This window comes from Vipera ursinii (genome assembly GCF_947247035.1).
Source record: "Vipera ursinii genome assembly, chromosome: 8".
Lineage (NCBI taxonomy): Eukaryota > Metazoa > Chordata > Lepidosauria > Squamata > Viperidae > Vipera > Vipera ursinii.
The window spans coordinates 2,987,524-3,006,893 of record NC_139519.1 but is presented as its reverse complement, the minus strand read 5'-3'; the positions used below and the strand labels follow the sequence as shown (position 1 = coordinate 3,006,893).

Here is a 19,370-nt window from a genome sequence, read left to right as displayed (position 1 = left end):
TGGCCTGGAAATGCTGTTATAAATAAAGGGAAAGCTGCTATATTTAGTATTTGGACTTGTTTCTTATCCTACGAGTGGATAGCTTATATATTTTATATGTTGCCAGTTTGTGCCTGAAATATTTTTTTTTCTTTTGCATAGCTGTTTACAATGCTTCCTTCTTCTAGGCTCTAAGTGAAGAAATTAAAACAATGCATGGACTGCGGATATTCACTTCTGTTCCCAAGCACAGAACTGACTGACAGCACATGAAAACTGTGCTTTTCAGAAGTTGTGAGAAGAGGCTCACTGGAAAATCCTAAAAATAGTGGGTTGTATTTTGTTTTCCCCCTTCCAATCACCAATGCCTGGTTTCCGCAGCAATATTTATGTCAGACTGAACATTTAGCTCATTTAATTGTATTGGATAATTTGCCCCCCAAAAAGACTAGTTGAAGTTATAGTGAAAGTCTCCTTATCCATGGTATTAAAGCCGAGAATGAGAAAGAACAGGAAAAAATATTTGCAACATTATCTTGCTCTTATTTTTAATTCAAAGCTCTGTCATGGCTCAGATGGTAATTTACTTGAAATATAACATAAATTGCTGCTGCTTTTGTTGAAATGTCTGATAATGGGGGATGTTAATAATATTACCGTGTTTCCCTGAAAATAAGACCCGGTCTTTTTTTTTTGCTCCCAAAAGAGGCATAAGGTCTTATTTTCAGGGGATGTCTTACTTTAGGACCACTGTAGCCAGGCCTCTCATGCCCCGACACATGTTGTGCTGCTGCCCGAGTTCTTCTGCGGCTGCTTGCAACCGCATGCCCTGTGGCGCATTGCGCTGCCGCTTGCAGCAGGAGGCCACATGGCTCATGCTGGTTGCAGCGCTTGTGCTGCTGCTGCTCCTTGCTCACAACAGTTCCAGCGGTGCAATGTGCCATGTGGCATGCGGCCACAGAAGTCAGGCAGCGGCATGATAAGTGATGGGGCATATGGGAGGCCTGGCTGCGGCAGTCCTAAGATAAGCGGGTGCGGGGCGTGTGGGGCAGCTCCACCCCACCCCCACCCCACCTTGATTTTTATTTGTGTGTCTCACCCTATATTTGGGGTAGGGCTTATATTGGGTACACATGTAAAAATCAAGCTAGGGCTTGTTTTTGGGATAGGTCTTATTTTTGGGGAAACAGTAAAGACAAGTAAATACAAATTTAATACAAGTATTAAAATTACTTGAAGTCTAAAGAGCCTTTCTTACAGGAAGGCTGCTTCTCGAACAGTCTAGTTTTCTAAGAGTATCTTTAAACAGTCCCAGTAATGCATCATCATTAGCTGTGATGGGCAGGGCTGCTTTTTCCTTCTGTTGTTAAGCAGGTGATATCTGTTGCTTTATTTATTGCCTTAAATGCAAAACCAAATAAGGTAGAGTTTTAATGAAGAATATTTTGACATTATAGCATTCTGAAGGTGGGAAATAAATTTAAAAGATGTTTTTTTCTTCCAATTCAATTGTAAAGCCCTACATCCTGTTATTCTCTTTCTAGTAGGGCTCTGCCTGCTTAAAACATTATTTGGAGGATTACAGATATTCTTTGTTTAATGAGCGTTTGTTCAGCAGTCATTCTGGGTGAATGAACAGACTTGAGGCTGTTGGAGCATCCCTGGAGTCACATGATCACAATTCAGGCAGTGGGCAAGCAGCTCACATTTACAATGGTCACAGTGCCACAAGGTCATGGGATCTCCACTGCTGATTTCTGAAAAGTAAAGTCAGTGGGGAAGCTGGCAGGATGTCATAAATGGTAACGTACTTAATGACTGTGTGGAACCTCTGGAGTTGCTAGCATAAGCCAGCATAGTCATGTGATGACGTACTTTATGACTGAGTCATGGAGTGATGGACTTCCCAATTCCAGTCCATTACCATCATTAACCAAGGACTGCCTGTATTTTGTACTTTGCCTGAGCACTGTACAAGAACTTGAAAGGTGCCATAGCTTTAAGAATCATACTTCCTTATTAGAGTGGTATTCTTTTTGTACATTTGTGGGGAAGATAGAAAGATAAGCTCATTTACAAATATTCCTCTTAGAAGTAATACTATTTTAATTTCAATAGTATTCTTTATTTTTCTTTCCCACTAATTGAGAGAACTAAGCAGATGTCAAACATAAAAAGCCTTTATGAGTAACTTAAGCTTTCTGACCCATATGTACTTTGTGGTTCTGAACTGGGTATCGCATAGGTTGGGTAGATGGATTGTGTGCCATCAAATCGTTTTTGACTTCTAGTGATTACATCAAATGTAATATAGACTGATATTAATGAACAGCATCTGTTAAGGTATGAACATTACACAGGGCCTGTAAAGATGAAGCACCATATTGGGGCTCAATATTTTGAGGCAGGAGTGTAGTATTGTGTGAGTAGATCTTTTCCCCACTCCTGCAGCAGAGAGGTTGCACCCTCTGTAGCTCTTCTTAGTCACTCACGCAAGGAAGTCATCCCCTACAGGAGTGGCTGCCTGCTCAGGGAAATAATTTGAGAGTTTGGGGTAGAGCTGTGCTCACAGGCACAACTTTGTGTGATCTGCAAACTCTCATAAAGTAGAGACCTCCAAGCTGAATGTATCCTAATCCTTTCCAAGCTTATAAACATTCATGTGAATACTGTTGCCCTGACATGCTTCTTTGTTATGTGGAAGGACTAAATCATACAGCTATGTTTTTGTAGGAGGTCATTGTGACAATAAACTGTCTACTTATGGAATAATGTACAAAGCTTCCATCATGATCCTTAATCGTGTTTTATTTTTCCTGGAGGGAGGGAGGATGATGGCTTTTTTTAACACTCAAGTGTATTTTACAGCTTACACTGCAGTTTTTATGGGATCTTTGTCTCTAAAGATGTCTCTTAATAGGCTTCAGCTTATATCTGGTGTGGTTTCTTCAATCTATGCAACTATTTGGAATTACTAGAGCCAGTTTGATCTAGTGATTAAGGCATTAGGCTAGAAACCAGGAGACAGTGAGTTCTAGTCTAACCCTAGCCTTAGTCATGAAAAGCATTTAATGCTGGAAGCTCCCCAGTTTTCTTTGCTATGAGATGGATGGCAAATAAATTAAGCCAACTGTTCTCTCAACCCAACTCACCTCACAGGGATGTTGTGAGGAAAATGGGAGAAAGGTGGGTGTGTTCACTGTGTTATTTGAAAAAAATAATAAAGGTGGGATATAAATAAGCCTGGATTATCTTTGACACAGAGCACAACTGTCCAGCAAAATAGGGCTGTTTAACCACCATATTGAGTTCAGCAGGCAATACTTTGACTTTCAACTAAAGATGTAAATTTCCTAGAAATGTCTTGATCACAAGAAAATATTGGGGTTGGGGGCATGAAAGATTGGGGATAGAGCTGAAAAAAAACCCCATTGTCAGAATCCATTTATATTCCATTTCTAACCCCCTATCTGTGCAAATCTAAATCTCACCCCCTTACTGGATTCTGCCATTCCCAAGGAGGGGAAGAGAAGATGTTAATTGGCCATTAGATAAGGGACGTGGTGGCTTGGTGGGTTAGGAAGCTGAGCTTGTCGATCAGAAAGTCGGCAGTTTGGCGGGTCGAATCCCGAGTGCCGCGTAACAGAGTGAGCACCTGTTACTCGTCCCAGCTTCTGCCAACCTAGCAGTTCGAAAGCACGTAAAAATGCAAGTAGAAAAATAGGGACCACTATGGTGGGAAGGTAACAGCGTTCCGTGCACCTTTGGTGTCTAGTCATGCCGGCCACATGACCACGGAGACGTCTTTGGACAAGTGCTGGCTCTTCGGCTTTGAAACGGAGATGAGCACTGGCCCCTAGAGTTGGAAACGACTAGCACGCATGTACGGGGGAACCTTTACCTTTTACCTATCCATTAGATGCAAGGTTGTTTATTCAGCCTGCCTGGGGGCCATCATCAAAGATCAGGAAAGAACCTTTGAACTGAGAAGAACAAAGAAAGAGGGAAGGGGAATCTGGTTTGTATCTCCTATTGGAATTTGAAGGGAAGGAAGCAAATATTGTAAATGCAAAGAAGATCCCTTTTCCCATGAAAGGTTTTGACACCTGAAACTTGACTGATCCGGGACTGACCAAATGGACTGAGGGGAGGGGTTTTTACTCGGGGACACTTTAAAAGTATCAATCTGCGACACAGTTTCCAGATCTTGTCTAGATTATCCACTATCATATTTTAGTAAAAGTTCCTGTTTGGACCATCCTGTCTCCAAGAGTTCTTCTTTCCTAAGATGTGGGTTGTGGTGGGTCCTGACACCCACATTGGTCCTTAGTACAATGAAAAAAGAATCTTCCTTTGATTTCATCTGTAATTAAACAATCCATGACCTGTTGGGTCATCATTTCAAAGGTTTTTGTTTTTTTACCTAAGCAGAGAAACGGAATGACCAAGGGCCAAAAAAGCAGCGGGAGCAGGAGTGACTTCTGACTATCTACCACCTTGGCCATGGCTGAGTGCTGGAACAGTCTGCCCAGGCTCCTGAGAGCTAGGGCAGGAGCAGTCTACCTGATCTTCAGCAGCCAAAGGAGGGGCCAGTCTTCTGCCTGGCCTCTGGACAGCTGGGGTAGGAATGGGCTACTGAACCTCCAGGCAGTGGCACAGCAGCATGGCATCACTGAAGTGACCACTAATTGGCTAAATTTCAATCTCGCAGAAGTCATGGATCCTAGATTTTGGATGCATTCTGTAACTTGGCCTATCTGAGGTATCTTAGCTCATAAACTGTTGCCTTATGATGCACCATTTCACCTCGTTAAAGGTTACAGACACAAAGAGTTTTAGTAGTTTATAGATTCAGCATGAAGACTCATTCTAGCAAAATAAACCAGCACAGCACAAACATATTCCTCACAAGCGCTGATTTTGTACAATGTTGACATTTGTAGAAGCTATACAGAATCATGTCACATTTTATACTGGGAAACATCCTTGCCTATTAATTGCATTCACTATGAATTCCAGATTTCTCCTTTGCCGGCAAGAAAAGATATAATCAGTTCCAGAACAGTGTTTGTCAAAACAAATTCATCTGGACCAAACCATGACAGGCCTTCCGAGGTTTTGCTTCACTATCGTAAGTTGAATAGTGACAATTAGAATCCTGATAGCAACAGTGTGATCCAATCCAGATTAACTGGATTTCAGGTCTGATAACCCCTCAGACTCTGGAGGACAATGGGTTTGGAAATGGGGTTTTGGAGATGGGTTTTTAAATCTGATGCTTTAGATGTGAGTGCTCTTGGGTCGATGTATAGTTCTCAAATTGGGACTGGGGCATGGCATCTGCAGTTTCAGCCATGATTGCTGGTGCTTAAGAGTGCACCAGCGGTCACCAGGTTCCTTACCCCTTAATCTGCTGGGATCTTAGTTATAATGGTGCTTTGTTACCTCTTTCAATGGAACAAGATGGAACTGCTTCACAGGGATAACTATTCATGTTTGTGAAGTTTTCCTCCGGCATGGTGTAGAATTCAGCAAAGCAAGACAAACTGAATAACAGAATAATAGAGTTAGAAGGGACCTTGGAGGTCTTCTAGTCCAACCCCCTGCACAAGCAGGTGGTCCTATACCATTTCAGACAAATGGCTGTGCATTCTTTTCTTTTAAACCTCCAGTGATGGAGCATCCATAATTTCTGAAGGCACGTTGTCCAACTGATTATTATCACTGTCAGGAAATTTCTCCTTAGTTCTGGGTTGCTTCTCTCCTTGATTACTTTCCATCCATTGCTGCTTCTTCTGCTTTCAGGTGCTTTGGACAAGATTGATCCCCTCTTCTTTGTGGCAGATATTGGAACGCTGCTATCATGTCCTTCTTTTCATTAGACTAGACATATCCAATTCCTGCAACCTTTTTTCCTATGTTTTAGCCTTCGGCCCACTAATCGTCTTTTTCTTCTCTGCACTTTCTAGAGACTCAACATTTCAATATCAACATCAATATCAATACTGATCTCAACATCAATATTGTGGCAACCAAAACAATATAATATTCCAAGCGTGGTCTTACCAAGGCATCATAAAGCGGTACTAACACTTCACGTGATCTTGGTTCTATCCCTCTGTTAATGCACCGTAGGATTCTATTGGCTTCCTTGGCTGCTGCAGCACACTGCTGGCTCTTATTTAAGTGATTGTCCACTAGGACTCCTAGATGTTATTGAACCAGGTACCACCTATTCTGTACCTGTGTAGTTGCCTAAGTGTAAAACCGTACCTTTCTCACCCTTGAATTTCATTTGGTTAGATAGGGGTCAGTGTTCCAAGTCTGTTGAGTTCCTTCTGGATCTTGAGCCTATCTTCTGGAATGGTTGCTCTTCCCACCAGCTTGGTGTCATGCAAATTCAAAAACTTCCCTTTCTAAAGAGCTTCTTTATGTGGGTTCAGTATAAAAGGAAAGGATATAGCTTAGCAGCTGCTCACTATCTGTAGGAAAGGAAGTGCAGTTCCCTTGGCAATGAAGAGGAGCAGGATTCTGACTAAAGCTTCTGGAAAAGTAGTCATGGGATACAGTACCTACTGACCTTGAATGATTTGTGGGGATAGTTTAGAATGTCAACACTGAATGCGCCATGACTGGAAAGTACCGATACGGGCTAAAGATTCAATTTTGACCATTTATGAAAATAACTCCAGTATATTGTTTGTTAGCTAAACTGGGCCTCTTGCAACTCTACTACTTTGGTCAACAGGGTGCTGAGGAAATGTCTTTTTCACATTTTCAGAGAATGACAAAATTTCTGATCCCAGAGTGCTTTGGGGGAAATTATTCAGCCTGAACATTTGTGATTTCAGCAGTTTGATGCAGATTGCGTAGCTGTTACTAAAAGCTTTCATGGGTTGGGAAGAATCAGCTGCTGCTTCAAACCAGTCACCCTTTTATTGGAAGTTGATGAAACTAACAATTGATGCACCATTTATGGTAATCCAGATAAATAGTGAAAGGTTGTTTTTTAAAGGACAAGAAGTTAACTTCCTTGATCTTAAAGTTAATAAACTGAGTACATTTGATATCTCAGAGAACGTTCAATAGTGATAATGCTAATAATGCTAATTTTTGCTTGATATGCAATTTAGGAGCTAGAAGTAATTTGAACTTGTCCCATTATTGGATTTGACTTAATTGTAAAAGCTTGTAAGCCACCCTGAGTCTTCGGAGAAGGGCGGGATATAAATGGAATTAAAATAAAATAAATAATAAATAAATTCTTGCCACATTTGGAACTACAATTAATAAAATTGTTACTATGGTTCTGAATTGATCATTTGTGTAACAAAGATAGTTATGCTTTTCTTAGCTATATTTCAAATATTTTGAATTTACCATCTGGACTTCTGGGACTTGAGTTCTGGCTAAAAGAAAATGGAAGGCTTTATCTGATCTGAAACAATGGTATGTGTGAAAATTTAAGCCTTTTTAAAAACCATTTTATCTAGGAATGTTGCCAAACTTAGGTAGTTACTGTGTTTTTGGTGCAATAATTTATTATATTTTTCAAGGTTTTACCCACTGTCATTTGCTATTAGTAATATTGTTTTCTTGATTGGTATGGCTAAAGTTTATATATACTATTATCTTTAGGAACTCTTGGAGCATCGATAGGTCGAGGAGGACAAATCTTGTCCCTTTTTTCAGAAGGCGAAAGAAGGGTTAGGAATTAGTTATTTTAATACGTTCCGAGAAAAACATTTTTACAAGAAACTGCAAAACAATTTATACATTTTGAAAAAATCGTTAACACTAAAAGTCAGCGTCGATTTGTAAAGGCAGCCTTAGAAATCTTCCGGGTAATTTCCTTTGTAAATTGTAGACAGCAAATCACTTAGCACGCGAGACCCCCGCGGGGTATCCCGGGCGCGGCTAGTCCACCTTCGGGAGCCTCGCCCGTAAGAGCAGCCTCTTTCCCTCAGCTCAAACTCAGGCTGCGCGGGGGCGGAGGGGGGGGACCACGAGCCAATCAGCCCGGCGCTTGCCCCGCTTGGCAAATCGGAATTCACGGCGACCTCCTCGACCCGCCTTTTGTCCTCGTCGATCCGTCGGCCGCGTCACTTTTTCCCTTCGCCAATCGCCGAGTTCCTCGCGGTCGTCATCAGCTGCGCAAGAGCCGTCTCCCCGTTCAGCCAATGGCGCCGCGGAGGCGGGGCGGAGTCGCCCGACGGAGTTGTTATAAGGGGGCTCCCCCCCGCCTTCAGCCATTCCTTCTCCTCCTCCTCCGCCGCGGCTTACGTGCGGCTCGTGCTATGGCGCCCCTGGGCTCCCCGCGCTTGCTCCTCCGAGTCTCCGCCCAGGCCGCTCGGGGCTGGGGCTGCGGCTGCAGACGCCTGCCGAGGGCCGCGCGCCGGCTGCACCTGACGGCTGCCAGGTAAGCGAAGGGGCTGCGATTCGGGCTCCGCTGGGAGAGCCTCCGGAGGGCGCCGCCCGGGGCTCCCGCTCCTTCGGCGGCTGGGTGCCGGAGCCGCGCCGGGCTGGCGGAGGATGGGAGCGCGCCGGGCCCCCTAGCGGCCGCTCGCCGCGCTGCAGGCTGATGAAATCTTGCGGGCCGCTTGCACCGCCCGCCCCCCCTCCCCCCCCGGCTGAGGAAGCGGGCCGGGAGGGGAACCCGCAGCGGGCTGCCCGGCGGATCCGAGTCCTGCCCGAAGCCGGCTGCGGCTGCTGGGTGCCGGTCCCAGACCCGGGCAAAGGTCGCCGGCTCGGAGCTCCCCCCGTTCGCTGCCTGGGCTGCGCGCCCTGCCCCGGAGCCCCCCGGCGGGCCTTTCCCTTTCCTCGCCCCCGCGGAAACCGCGTCGGTGCAGGACGACGTCGGCAGCCTAGTTGCGAGTGGGGAGCTCGTTGTCCCGAAAGCAGGAGGCGCGCAGCCCGGGCGGGTCGCTTGGCTCGCGCGCTTTTTGCCAGGAGATCAACTCGACGGCCCAGTAAGAAGCGAGCTCTGATCGCCACAGTTTGCCCCCTCGAGTAATGGGGTCGTCTGAAAGCCTTGCCAGGCCTTCTAAGCTGAGGAGCGCCCAAGTCCCTGACTTGGTTGAACAGCTTGGTTGAACAGGGTGCTCAGTGGCCAGAGCAGCTTTGGGAAACCTCAGAAGGAGAGAGCGCAAAGCTCTAGTAAGACTCCCGTGTGAAGGGTGTAGAGCAGGGGTAGGCAACCTCGCCTCTTTTATGACTCATGGACTTCAACTCCCAGAATTCCTGAGCCAGCTTGGCTGGCTCAGGAATTCTGGGAGTTGAAGTCCATGAGTCATAAAAGAGCCGAGGTTGCCTACCCCTGGTGTAGAGAAAGCAAAGAGGACGTTTGGTACCAGGAGAAACCAAACATCAGAGCCTCCCGCCCCTAGTTCAGATCTCTCTCAGCCGTCTCTGCCTAGGATGCCACAGGCTGTGCAAGGTGGTACCCGACAGCCTCAGAGGGAGGTTCCTGGGCGTCCTGGCTCCGGCCACCCGGTTGGGGCGCAGCTCCGAAGTTGGGCAGCCGCCACCTTCTTCCTGCTGAGGGGCTGTGTGTGGCCTCCCCCTGCAGAGAAGCGACTTCGGAGTGAGCGTCGGGTGCATTCGCTTTAATTTAATTTTAATTTAATTTAATTTAATTTATTAATATTTCTATACCGCCCTTCTCCCGAAGGATTCAGGGCGGTGTACAGGGCAAACAATAAAACACAGAGTTACAAAAATTAAAAGGTAATTAAATATTTAATTACTTTAAATATTTAATTACCTTTATCTGGCCCCGTGTTTGTCAACTGGGGACAGTGCGCACAAAAGGCCTGGGCTGCTTAGGAAAACCGAGGCTCGATTCTGGCAAGTCTGAAGAGCTCCCCCTTTGCAGGAATGAAGCAGTTGTCATTTCTGGACAGAAGCTGGCCCGGCAGATTAGGCAAGAAGCCTGCCACGAAGTGGAACAGTGGGTTGCTGCTGGCCACAAAAGGCCCCATCTCAGCGTGGTTCTAGTGGGAGAAAACCCCGCCAGCCACTCCTATGTGCTGAACAAGACCCGAGCAGCCGCTGACGTGGGTGAGTTTGCCTGAGCTGACTTTTCCCAGCTAGCCGTTGAGGCTCTTTCTTCGCTGTAGGGAGTGGGGTAGGCTAACTCTGGGGTGTCTGCCCACCACGTCTCTGGGCTTCTGCCAGGCAGCGCTTGCTTGAGCGGTTCTGTGGGGCTGCTCTTCAGAGGAAGAAAGGGTGAGGTTGTCTTTGGAGGGTTCATCTGCCCCCTCCTCTTGGAGACGGACTGGTGCTGCAGCTTCACGTCAGAGTCAGCAAGTGTAACGTGCAGATTTTAGAACAGTTCAAGCCCAGATCATAAAACAACCCAATGCAGTATAAATCTCAATCAGAGTTGGACTCTCCTACTTTGGTAGTGATTCCAAAGTCTTACAGCTGGGAAACATAATTTAGCAACTGGACAGGATATTTCAGGCCCTTCAGTGTTTTACGGCAGATGAGGATGGACCTTGCAGGAGGGTTTGTCATTCAAAGCTGCTCTCTGGGTTGTTCCTGCAACGGTAGACGTGGTCGCAGCAGCTAGGACTGCGGTCCTAAAGGAGGATCTCGGGACAGCTGCTGAGAGGTGTTCCCGAATTGCATGTTGCCAGCCTCTTCTATTCTGGGCCACACCAACTGGTGTTTCGAGTAACTTCCATCTCCTTATATTGCATTTGTTCCTTGCAGGAATTAGTAGTGAGACAATCCTCAAACCGGCCTCGGTCACAGAGGAGGAGCTGCTTGATTTAATTGTCAAACTAAACCACGATAACAACGTCGATGGCTTGCTTGTGCAGCTTCCTTTACCAGGTGAGCAAGTCCTGGGTTTTTTTTTTGGGGGGGGGGGTGGATTTGTATCGGACATTCCTGACCTTTGGAATGCCCCGAGTTGAACTGTGAGGTGCCCTGTCCCTTCTGAGTTTTGCAAGTCCAGTCAATTGCACTTTGTGCAGTAACCCTCTTGCAGACTAATTCCTAGCATCTGGCAACATTTTGCACTCTTCTTAAGGAAGACTGTCACGTGTGGTTAACTCTCCTTGCCGGTGTCCCATTCTGTGGTCAGACATACGAGATCCGTCACACGGAGGGCCTTCCCTTTCTTGCAGAGCATATTGACGAGCGAAAGATCTGCAATGCTGTGAACCCTGAGAAGGATGTGGACGGATTCCATGTGGTGAATGTAGGCCGCATGTGCTTGGACCAGTATTCCATGTTGCCCGCCACGCCTTGGGGCGTGTGGGAGATCATCAAGAGGACAGGTAGGGTCAGGGTTCAGATCCTGCGGCACAGTGGACAGAATGCAGCATTGCAGGCTGACTCAGCCTTCCATCCTTCTGAGGCCAGTAAAACGACCCAGATTGTTGGGGGGGGGGGGCAACAGGGTTCACCCTGAAAGCCACTCAGACTCCTGTAAAGAACTGTGGAGTACAGGTAGTCCTCGACTTACTGCAGTTCGCTTAGTGACTGTTCAAAGCTACAACGGCACTGAAAGGAACTTATGACTATTTCTCAAAGTTAAGAGCGTTGCAGCGTCCCCAGGGTCGCCTGATTTACATTTGGATGCTTGATGACTGACACTCCTATTTATGTCGGTTGCAGCGTCCTGGAGTCATCCTTTTTTCCCACCACCTGAAGGTAAAGTCGGTGGGAAAGCCAGTTTCCCTTAAGAAAACACGGTTACTAGTTTAACAACTGCAGTAACTCATTTAAAAGATGTGGCAAGAAAAGTTGTAAAATGGGGCAAAACTCTCTCAAACGGATTTCCCACATAGCAACATAAATTTTGGGCTCAGTTGTGGTCGTAAGTCGAGGACTCCCTGTACGCTGTTGGTCTTGCTTCTCCTCCTGATGGGGACATTCTCAGGAGGGCCTTCTTTGCATGCTTTGTTGCAGGGATCCCAACCCTGGGCAAGAACGTCGTGGTGGCTGGGCGATCCAAGAACGTTGGCATGCCCATTGCAATGCTGCTCCACACCGACGGACGGCACGAGCGCCCAGGAGGTGAGGGGTGCAGAGGGGCTAACGCACAGTTGAGATGTGTTTGTCCTCATTGTGGCACGTGGAGGCACTTTTCAGGAGGGGTGACATGGCCAAGGAGCCAGCTTGTAACTGCTAAGCTTGTAAGCCGCCCTGAGTCTTCGGAGAAGGGCGGGATATAAATGGAATTAAAATTAAATTAAATTGCGGCCTAAAAGTCAAAGCAGGCAGAGAGCAGGGAGTTGTGTCTTTGTGTTGTCGCATTTCCAAGGCGCTGGGTTCTTGGAATCAAGAGCCCTCTGAACAGGAGGGCAGACGTGAATGGCCAGTTTGCGGGGGGGGGGGGGAGCAGGCTGCTATCCCTGCACTTTGATCTCTTGGGATGAGTTGTCTTCTCAGGCCTGTGCAAACCCGCAAGATCCCTCAACTGTAGCCTGGTCCGAGGGGCTTCCTGTTATAAGCTGGATTGCTTAGTCCAAGAGTTGTTTTGAGCAGGACAGAATTTATGGTCCTCTCATCCCAAACCATCCCAGATCTTGATCCTAGCATCTATTTTAGTTGCTACTGCTGCCGATTATGATGCAGGAATTTAGCAAGTGGTTTGCAAAACTTTCAGGCTCTCTAGCAAACGTGAGCTTCGTTCATTTCTGCTTTGTATGGCTATTAAATGGGTCCAGAGTAAATGGCTCCATCGTTATTGTTATTTTTATTATGTTATTGTATTTTATTATTTTTAGGGGATGCAACGGTAACAATTTCTCACCGCTACACTCCAAAAGAGCAGCTCAAACAGCACACAATCCTTGCTGACATTGTGGTTGCAGCTGCAGGTAAGATCTTGAACGGCTTGTTTGGGAAAGAAAGTTGAAAAAAACTTCCTGGGGGAAGCTGTTGACCCCCCAAGTGACAGTGCTAGGAAGCCCTTGGCAGGGATCCTGCTGCATTCTGGGAAGCAATGCGGAGCCTCCTGGGAGGGGTCCCAAAACAAAGGCCTGGCCGTGGATCTGCGTTTTCTATCTTTCTTTCAATTCAGGAAGCAAACCATGGTAGTTTCTTACATTAACTGTTTTGTTAACTTACAGGCATTCCCAATCTGATTACAGCTGATATGATCAAAGAAGGAGCTGCTGTAATCGATGTTGGCATAAACAGAATCCAGGATCCTGTCACCGCCAAGCCAAAACTTGTTGGAGACGTGGATTTTGAAGGTAGGCAATTGATTTGTAAGGTCTAAATCCCTTCTTGACTGAAGATTTGTGGCTGCATTCTGACAGGAGGATGTTGGTGGCCAGTTTCAGCTACTGGAGCTGTAATGTCACCTGCCTCTACAAGCTCACTCCAAGGCAGAAGGTAAGATGTAGTTTTGGGCAAGTTAGACGGCGAATCTTTGGACAACTTGCATTACTTTTCCAAATGGCAGAAAATGAAGTTGGTGGTAATATAACTTAACTAGTAAATACTTTGTCCCCAGAGCCTGTAGTTCTTTCCTGTAACTTTATACTGGATCTCTCTGTATTGGGAAAAGCTTTTGGCAGGTTAGGCAATTTGGAAATTTATTGTGGATCTCTGTATGTGATCTTATTTCAGTAGTTCAGGGCAAGTGTTCAGAGAAGAAGTGTGTATCATTTGGAGCCTAACAAAAGCTGGAGGCCATTGTGAAAAGGGGGAGGGCTGTTGCAGAAGGATATTCTATTAGCGGGAAACTTAGTTACAAGACAAGGGACTTTCTTGCAATTCAGAAATTCAGTGCAATGCAGTTCAGTGGTGAGAAAAGTAAGGTTTTACACAGGCAAGAAAAGTAAGGTTTTACACAGTTATAGAATATGAGGTACTTGGCTCAACAGCAGTAGTTGTGAGAGGGTTTTAGGAGTCCTAGTGGACAATCACTTAAATATGAGCCAGCTGTCAAAAAAGCCAACACAGTCCTAGGCTGCATTAACAGAGGGATAGAATCAAGATCACGTGAAGTGTTAATACCACTTTACAATGCCTTGGTAAGGCCACACCTGGAATACTGCATCCAGTTTGGTCACCACCATGTAAAAAAGAGACTCTAGAAAGAGTACAGAGAAGAGCAACAAAGATGATTAGGAGACTGGAGGCTAAAACATACAAGGAACGGCTGCTAGAATTGGGTATGTCTAGCTTAATGAAGAGAAGGACGAGGGGTGACATGATAGCAGTCTTCCAATATCTCAGGGGCTGCCACAGAGAAGGGTGGGGGAGTCCGCCTATTCTCCAAAGCAGCTGAAGGCAGAACAAGAAGCAATGGATGGAAACTAATCAAGGAGAGAAGCAACCTAGATCTAAGGAGAAACCTCCTGAGACAACAATCAGGTTGTGAATGCTCCAGCACTGGAAGTTTTTAAGAAAGAGATTGGACAACCATTTTTCTGAAATGGTGTAGGGTTTCCTACCCAAGCGGGGTTGGACTTCCAAGGTCCCTTCCAACTCTGTTATTTTTTTATTCTGTTAAGTATACTGCACTACTAAGGCCACACTTGGAATACTGCATCCACTTTTGGTCACCATGACACACACAAAAAGGCTTTGAGACTCTAGTAAGAGTGCAAAGAAGAACAACAAAGATGATTAGGGGACTGGAGACTAAAGCATGTGATGAACGGTTGCAGGACATGATAGCAATCTTCCAATATTTGAGGGTCTATCACAGAGAGGAGAGGGGGGTCAACCTATTCTCCAAAGCACTTGAGGACAGGACAAGAAGTAACATGGAAGAGTACTAAAGAGACATCCAACCTAGAACTAAAGATAAATTGTCTGACAGTGAGAACAATTAACCAGTGGAACAGCTTCCCTCCAGGGTGCTCCATCAATGGAGGTTTTAAGAAGAGATTGAATATTTATTTGTCCAAGAGGCTGCTTGAGCAGGAGGTTAGACTAGCCACCCTCCAAGTATTGTTCTGTTATTCTTAGATCCTGTCATCTAAATGCTGCATTTCTTCTTTCCCCTTTTTCAGGAGTCAAACAGAAAGCCAGTTACATCACGCCAGTCCCTGGTGGGGTCGGCCCCATGACTGTTGCTATGCTCATGAAAAACACCATCATTGCTGCCAAGAAAATGCTGAGAGCTCAGCATCTTGAAACCTTCAGTGCTTGATGATGGACTTCTTGTGGCCAAAAATGACATTCCAGATTGCCTCCCAACAATAGGCTAGAAGCCCTAGAAGCAATGGAGTATTTATTTATTTGATGAAATGTTTTGGCTAGCTGCTCTGCAATATTTATATAAAGCAATTTTCCTCCAAAGCAGAGCAGCTCCTGCCAGTTGTATACATGATTCCAACCTTTCAAACTGCTATTCTGAAATGCAGGAAATGAGAACGCAACTTGAATGAGAAAGTAGGCAGCCTGAAAGAGTAACAAAGGGCCAAAAATGTGTCTTTGTAGTAGAAATGTTTTAACATACACTTGAACTGACTAACTTCGGCTGAACCTAAGATATAAATTATTTATTAGGATTATAGTGCAGCTAATCTGGAGTCAGAGGTTACTATTTTCTACAAAGCCATATTTATATTTGATAATGCCTAGCAAAGCAGTTGATAGCCTGATCAATACTCAATTTTTTCCTGTTTTAAAGGAAGAATTGGCTTGAAAGCTTGACGATGCTTAGACAAAATAAGGTCAGCTCTCCATGCTTATTCCAACTTGCTTTGTGTTCATCTGGCAAGTAGTAATATTGCAGGATGTACCTGAATAAAAACAATTGTTATTTGCTTGTAAAGTCTTGCGTTCCATCATATATTTTGTCAGGTTGAACTTAGCTGTGGTGTGGCTGGCAGTCTGGGAGAAAGCATTGGCATTTTCTGCTCGACATTGCAGGTTCCCTCTGCTGCGAGGGCCCTGGCTAGCATACCCCTCCCCTGGATGGATTAAAGATACCCTTTGATTTTATGCAGCTGCCCAACCCATTCTAGGGATTCCAGTCCAGACTGAAGAAGGCTGCAGCTGTGAATTAGACACCCTGTCGCACAAGCCTTAGAACATATCACACATACTGCTGCTCTAGTAACCAGGAATAAGGAACGTGTATTTATCCAAATGCTGCAGAGCCGTGTGTATTTCCTTCTGGCCAAATTAATGGATTTTTCCGCCATCCCGGGATTGGCAGAAAAGTGCGTCAGCGTAATTTGTTGTCCCCATCCTAAGGCCAGGCCATGTTTGCCATGGATTTCATGTAGGATTTTCAGGATAGCTGGATGCTTTTCTCCTTTGAACAGGTAACTCCAGGGGTTCCCGCACCCCTTGGCTTCACTGGCTGCGGAAACTGGAAATTCTCTTTTGTCTGGCTTGATTTTTGATGGGAACCTGGGCTGTCAGTCAGGACAGGGATGGTACCCGCAGCTTTGCCTTGCTCCCTCAGGTGTCCCACCAAACATTAGGTGGGGGTGACTGGTTTGCGCAGCCCCTCAAGCTGCTCAACCCCAAAGGGGCATTGGTGCATGATGTGGCAACATGATGAAAAGCCGGTACTGTGGACAGGCTCATTGCTTTCTCTCGCTTCACTGATCCTTGCTCCAGCCAGTTCCCGTCTTGAGAGCGCTGATGTGCACGGGAGACCAAACCTCCACTGCTCCCTCTTTGATACGGGCATATTGATCTGGAAGATGCACATGCATTTAGGTGCATTGATGTTTCTTGACCAATTCAGTAAACCCCCCCCCCAAACCTGGGTAAGCCCAGTTCTAGTCAAAATTGCCTGAGAGGAAAGTGATAGGAGACCCTATTGGGAGAAAATTGCTGAAGAAAAATGAGTAAAGATGACTCGGTGGCAGAATGGAAAGAGGAGGAGAAGCCTTTAGCAGCAGAGTTACAAAAGAGGATTCCAGGCTGTCTCTGCAACAGACGGGGGGCAGGGGGCGGGAAGCAGTATCAGGAGAATGTGCCCTCTGAAGTGGTTTAGGAAACAGGTTCATGGCAAGGTCAGCAGGAAAGGGAAGATGAGCATCTAATCCTAAAAGAGTCAGGAACTTTTGCAGGACTAGTTTTCTAAGGCTATAGCAATAGCACTTAGGCTTATATGCCGCTCCACAGTGCTTTAAGGCACTTTCAATGGTTTATAACAGCATGTTGCCCCCCCCCCCCAGAGTTTGGGTCGGTCCTCATTTTACCCACCTTGGAAGGCTGAGTCAACCTTGAAATGGTCAGGATCGAACTGGCAATCAGCAGAATTAGCCTGCAGTAGTGTATTCTAACAGTTGCACCACCACGGCTTGAGATATTGTTTCTTTTTATACATACCTGTAAACCCTCCAATTCCATTTTTTTTTAAAAAAGGGACATGAAATTTGTAAAATAAGAAATAAAAGATGTAATTTCAGATATAGAACCAAGGATTTTGTTTGGGAGATTCTAGATTGGTTCAATTCTGGTTTTTCTTTAATGCAAATAAATAAAAGTTTAAATCACAGCAGGACTTCCCACTTTGTTCACAATTGCAAAATTATAGTAAAATTTCTGGCTGTCTTATGAGAGAAACACAAGAAAACATACCTTCTCAGAGTGTGGTACTTGCCTTATGAGCCAACAGAATATTATGTATTTTTTTTGTTCAGGTGGATTTGGAAAAATTCCTCTTGCCTAAATCTGAACATTATCAAGGCAGAAATGAGAAATGGGATCTGCTAAAATGTTAATTCACAATGAAAAACACTGGTTTATTTTTTGGTCATCAGCAAACAGAAATGCTCCAAAACTTGGATGGGCACCAGGAAAAAGAAAACAAGTTGGATTAAGTGTCATGAAGTTGATATTGATTCTTAGTAATTACATAGTATGTTCTAGACTTTCTCTAGTATTACCTTCTTCAAACTAGTGGTTTCTTAATGGTGCAATTGTGTCCATTCACTTTCTACATTAGGAAAACTTTAGGATTCAGGTGTCCACAATTTGGTAATTTTCGCTGATCATTTTTGCCTCAAGGTGATTTCTTCCTTAGTTTATTTTCCTTGCTATTATGATATTCTCAAGAGTCTTAATATCATCCAAAATTGTCAATATTTTATCTATCCCACTTCTTCAAAGTCCAACTTTGCTTCCATTGCTATGCCATAAGAAAAATGTGTATCTTCACATTTTATGGTGCCGGCTGTTTTGCCACTAATACTGTGTTGCCATCATGGTGTCAATGCAACAAGTTCCCGCTGGCTGATGGCTGGCTCATCATTGGATCCATTTTGGAGAAGAGAGAAATAGGGCTTTGGTTAAAAAAGACAGCAACAGTAAATTTAATTTTCTTTCCTTGGTTAGATTTTGGTTCCATAGGTAAAGGTCATTGAGGCACCCACAGAGAGCCGCAGGGGGCATGGGGGTTGCAGCACAACATTTTCAACACAGCTGTTTTTTTTTCTTATTAAGAAAACTACAGATCAATTCTTCCATCCATTTGGTAGGAATCAATGGATGGGATGAAAGCGTTCCACCCACTTTCTCAAATCATAGCTTGAGATTGACACCTGCTTTGTTACTTGGAAATTTAGTTTTAGTCAAGAAATGTCTGCAAAAAAATCTCAGTGAGAGATCAGAGGGGAGATTTTATGGCTCGGATTAAATGCTCAGCTAACTGGCTCAACTGAATTCCAGGCTGTTGCAACGCAGAATTAAGTTCAACTTAAAAGGTGCTGCAGAATGCTGGGAACATCTCATCATCACAATGTTCAACAAGGATGCAATCTGATAAGCTAAAATTGCTTCCAGCCTAAGGAATTCCTTTACCCCATAGACTCTGGGGTCCTGAAATATCTTTGCCACAGTGTCTGAGTAAAAATCTCTGGGTTTCTCACTGCTTGAGTTCCACAACTCATCTAAGGTTTATGTTCAATTCTTTAGTGATGGATAAGGCCCAGGATGATCCTGTGACTTCTGAGTCTACAACATGGGGGGGGGGACATGTGGGCACTAAAGCGTAGTTTCACTGCCCATGTCCTGTGGGTGCTGCCTCTCAGTGTCGGTATCTTCATAATTGGATCCCATCTCTATCTTCACCTGGGGCACAGTGCAGACGGGGCTTCGAGAATAACTAAAGGCAGGAGAAGATGGGCAGGAAATCTTCAAGTGAAGTGTAATACTACAAGAAAGGCAAATGAATTGGAATTAGGAATCTTATCTCAGACAAGAAGATGTAGTCAAGGCAATTAAGATCAATATTTTTTCTTTGCCCTTTATTTCTCTCTAACCTGGCAGGCAAAAATTGTGCCACGGCATGGAAACCACTGCCTAGTAAAGCTTTTTCCTCTCAGTGCCTGAATAGAGTAAGCAATTTTCCCAGTCAGGTCCAGAACTTTTCAGATAAATTCTAAATTACACTTTACTTTGAGACAGTGTAGGACAGTGATGGCAAACCTTTTAGAGATCAAGTGCCC

At 45.0% G+C, this 19,370-nt stretch overlaps 3 protein-coding genes across 5 annotated transcripts in view; 2 read left to right on the top strand and 1 right to left on the bottom strand.

Annotated features, from left to right (window-relative positions):
- Positions 1 to 19,370, top strand: part of BOLA3 (bolA family member 3) — a 460,366-nt gene that overhangs the window by 2,047 nt on the left and 438,949 nt on the right. The window contains exons 4-6 of one of the 3 annotated variants that reach the window (XR_014493187.1): positions 168 to 307; positions 4,999 to 5,110; positions 5,949 to 6,086. Coding sequence is in view for 1 of the 3 variants with exons in the window: in XM_083368590.1 (XP_083224716.1) it covers positions 168 to 242 (75 nt within the window). In the remaining 2 variants the exon portion in view is untranslated. Of the gene's footprint in view, positions 1 to 167; positions 3,530 to 4,998; positions 5,111 to 5,948; positions 6,087 to 9,853; positions 9,971 to 19,370 lie in introns of those variants that run through there. The other 2 variants (XR_014493188.1, XM_083368590.1) reach the window with 2 other exon arrangements.
- MTHFD2 (methylenetetrahydrofolate dehydrogenase (NADP+ dependent) 2, methenyltetrahydrofolate cyclohydrolase) lies at positions 7,660 to 17,329 on the top strand. The gene is made up of 8 exons (XM_083368589.1): positions 7,660 to 8,398; positions 9,854 to 10,038; positions 10,696 to 10,818; positions 11,115 to 11,267; positions 11,902 to 12,009; positions 12,723 to 12,815; positions 13,068 to 13,193; positions 14,967 to 17,329. Exons 1-8 carry the CDS (start codon positions 8,160 to 8,162, stop codon positions 15,104 to 15,106), a joined length of 1,167 nt encoding a protein of 388 aa, XP_083224715.1. The 5' UTR covers positions 7,660 to 8,159; the 3' UTR covers positions 15,107 to 17,329.
- SLC4A5 (solute carrier family 4 member 5) overlaps positions 18,907 to 19,370 on the bottom strand; it is a gene marked incomplete at its 3' end in the record, with an annotated part of 60,546 nt that continues 60,082 nt past the window's right edge. The window contains exon 23 of the mRNA XM_083368436.1: positions 18,907 to 19,075. Within this exon, the coding sequence (XP_083224562.1) occupies positions 18,907 to 19,075 (169 nt within the window). The remainder of the gene's footprint in view (positions 19,076 to 19,370) is intronic.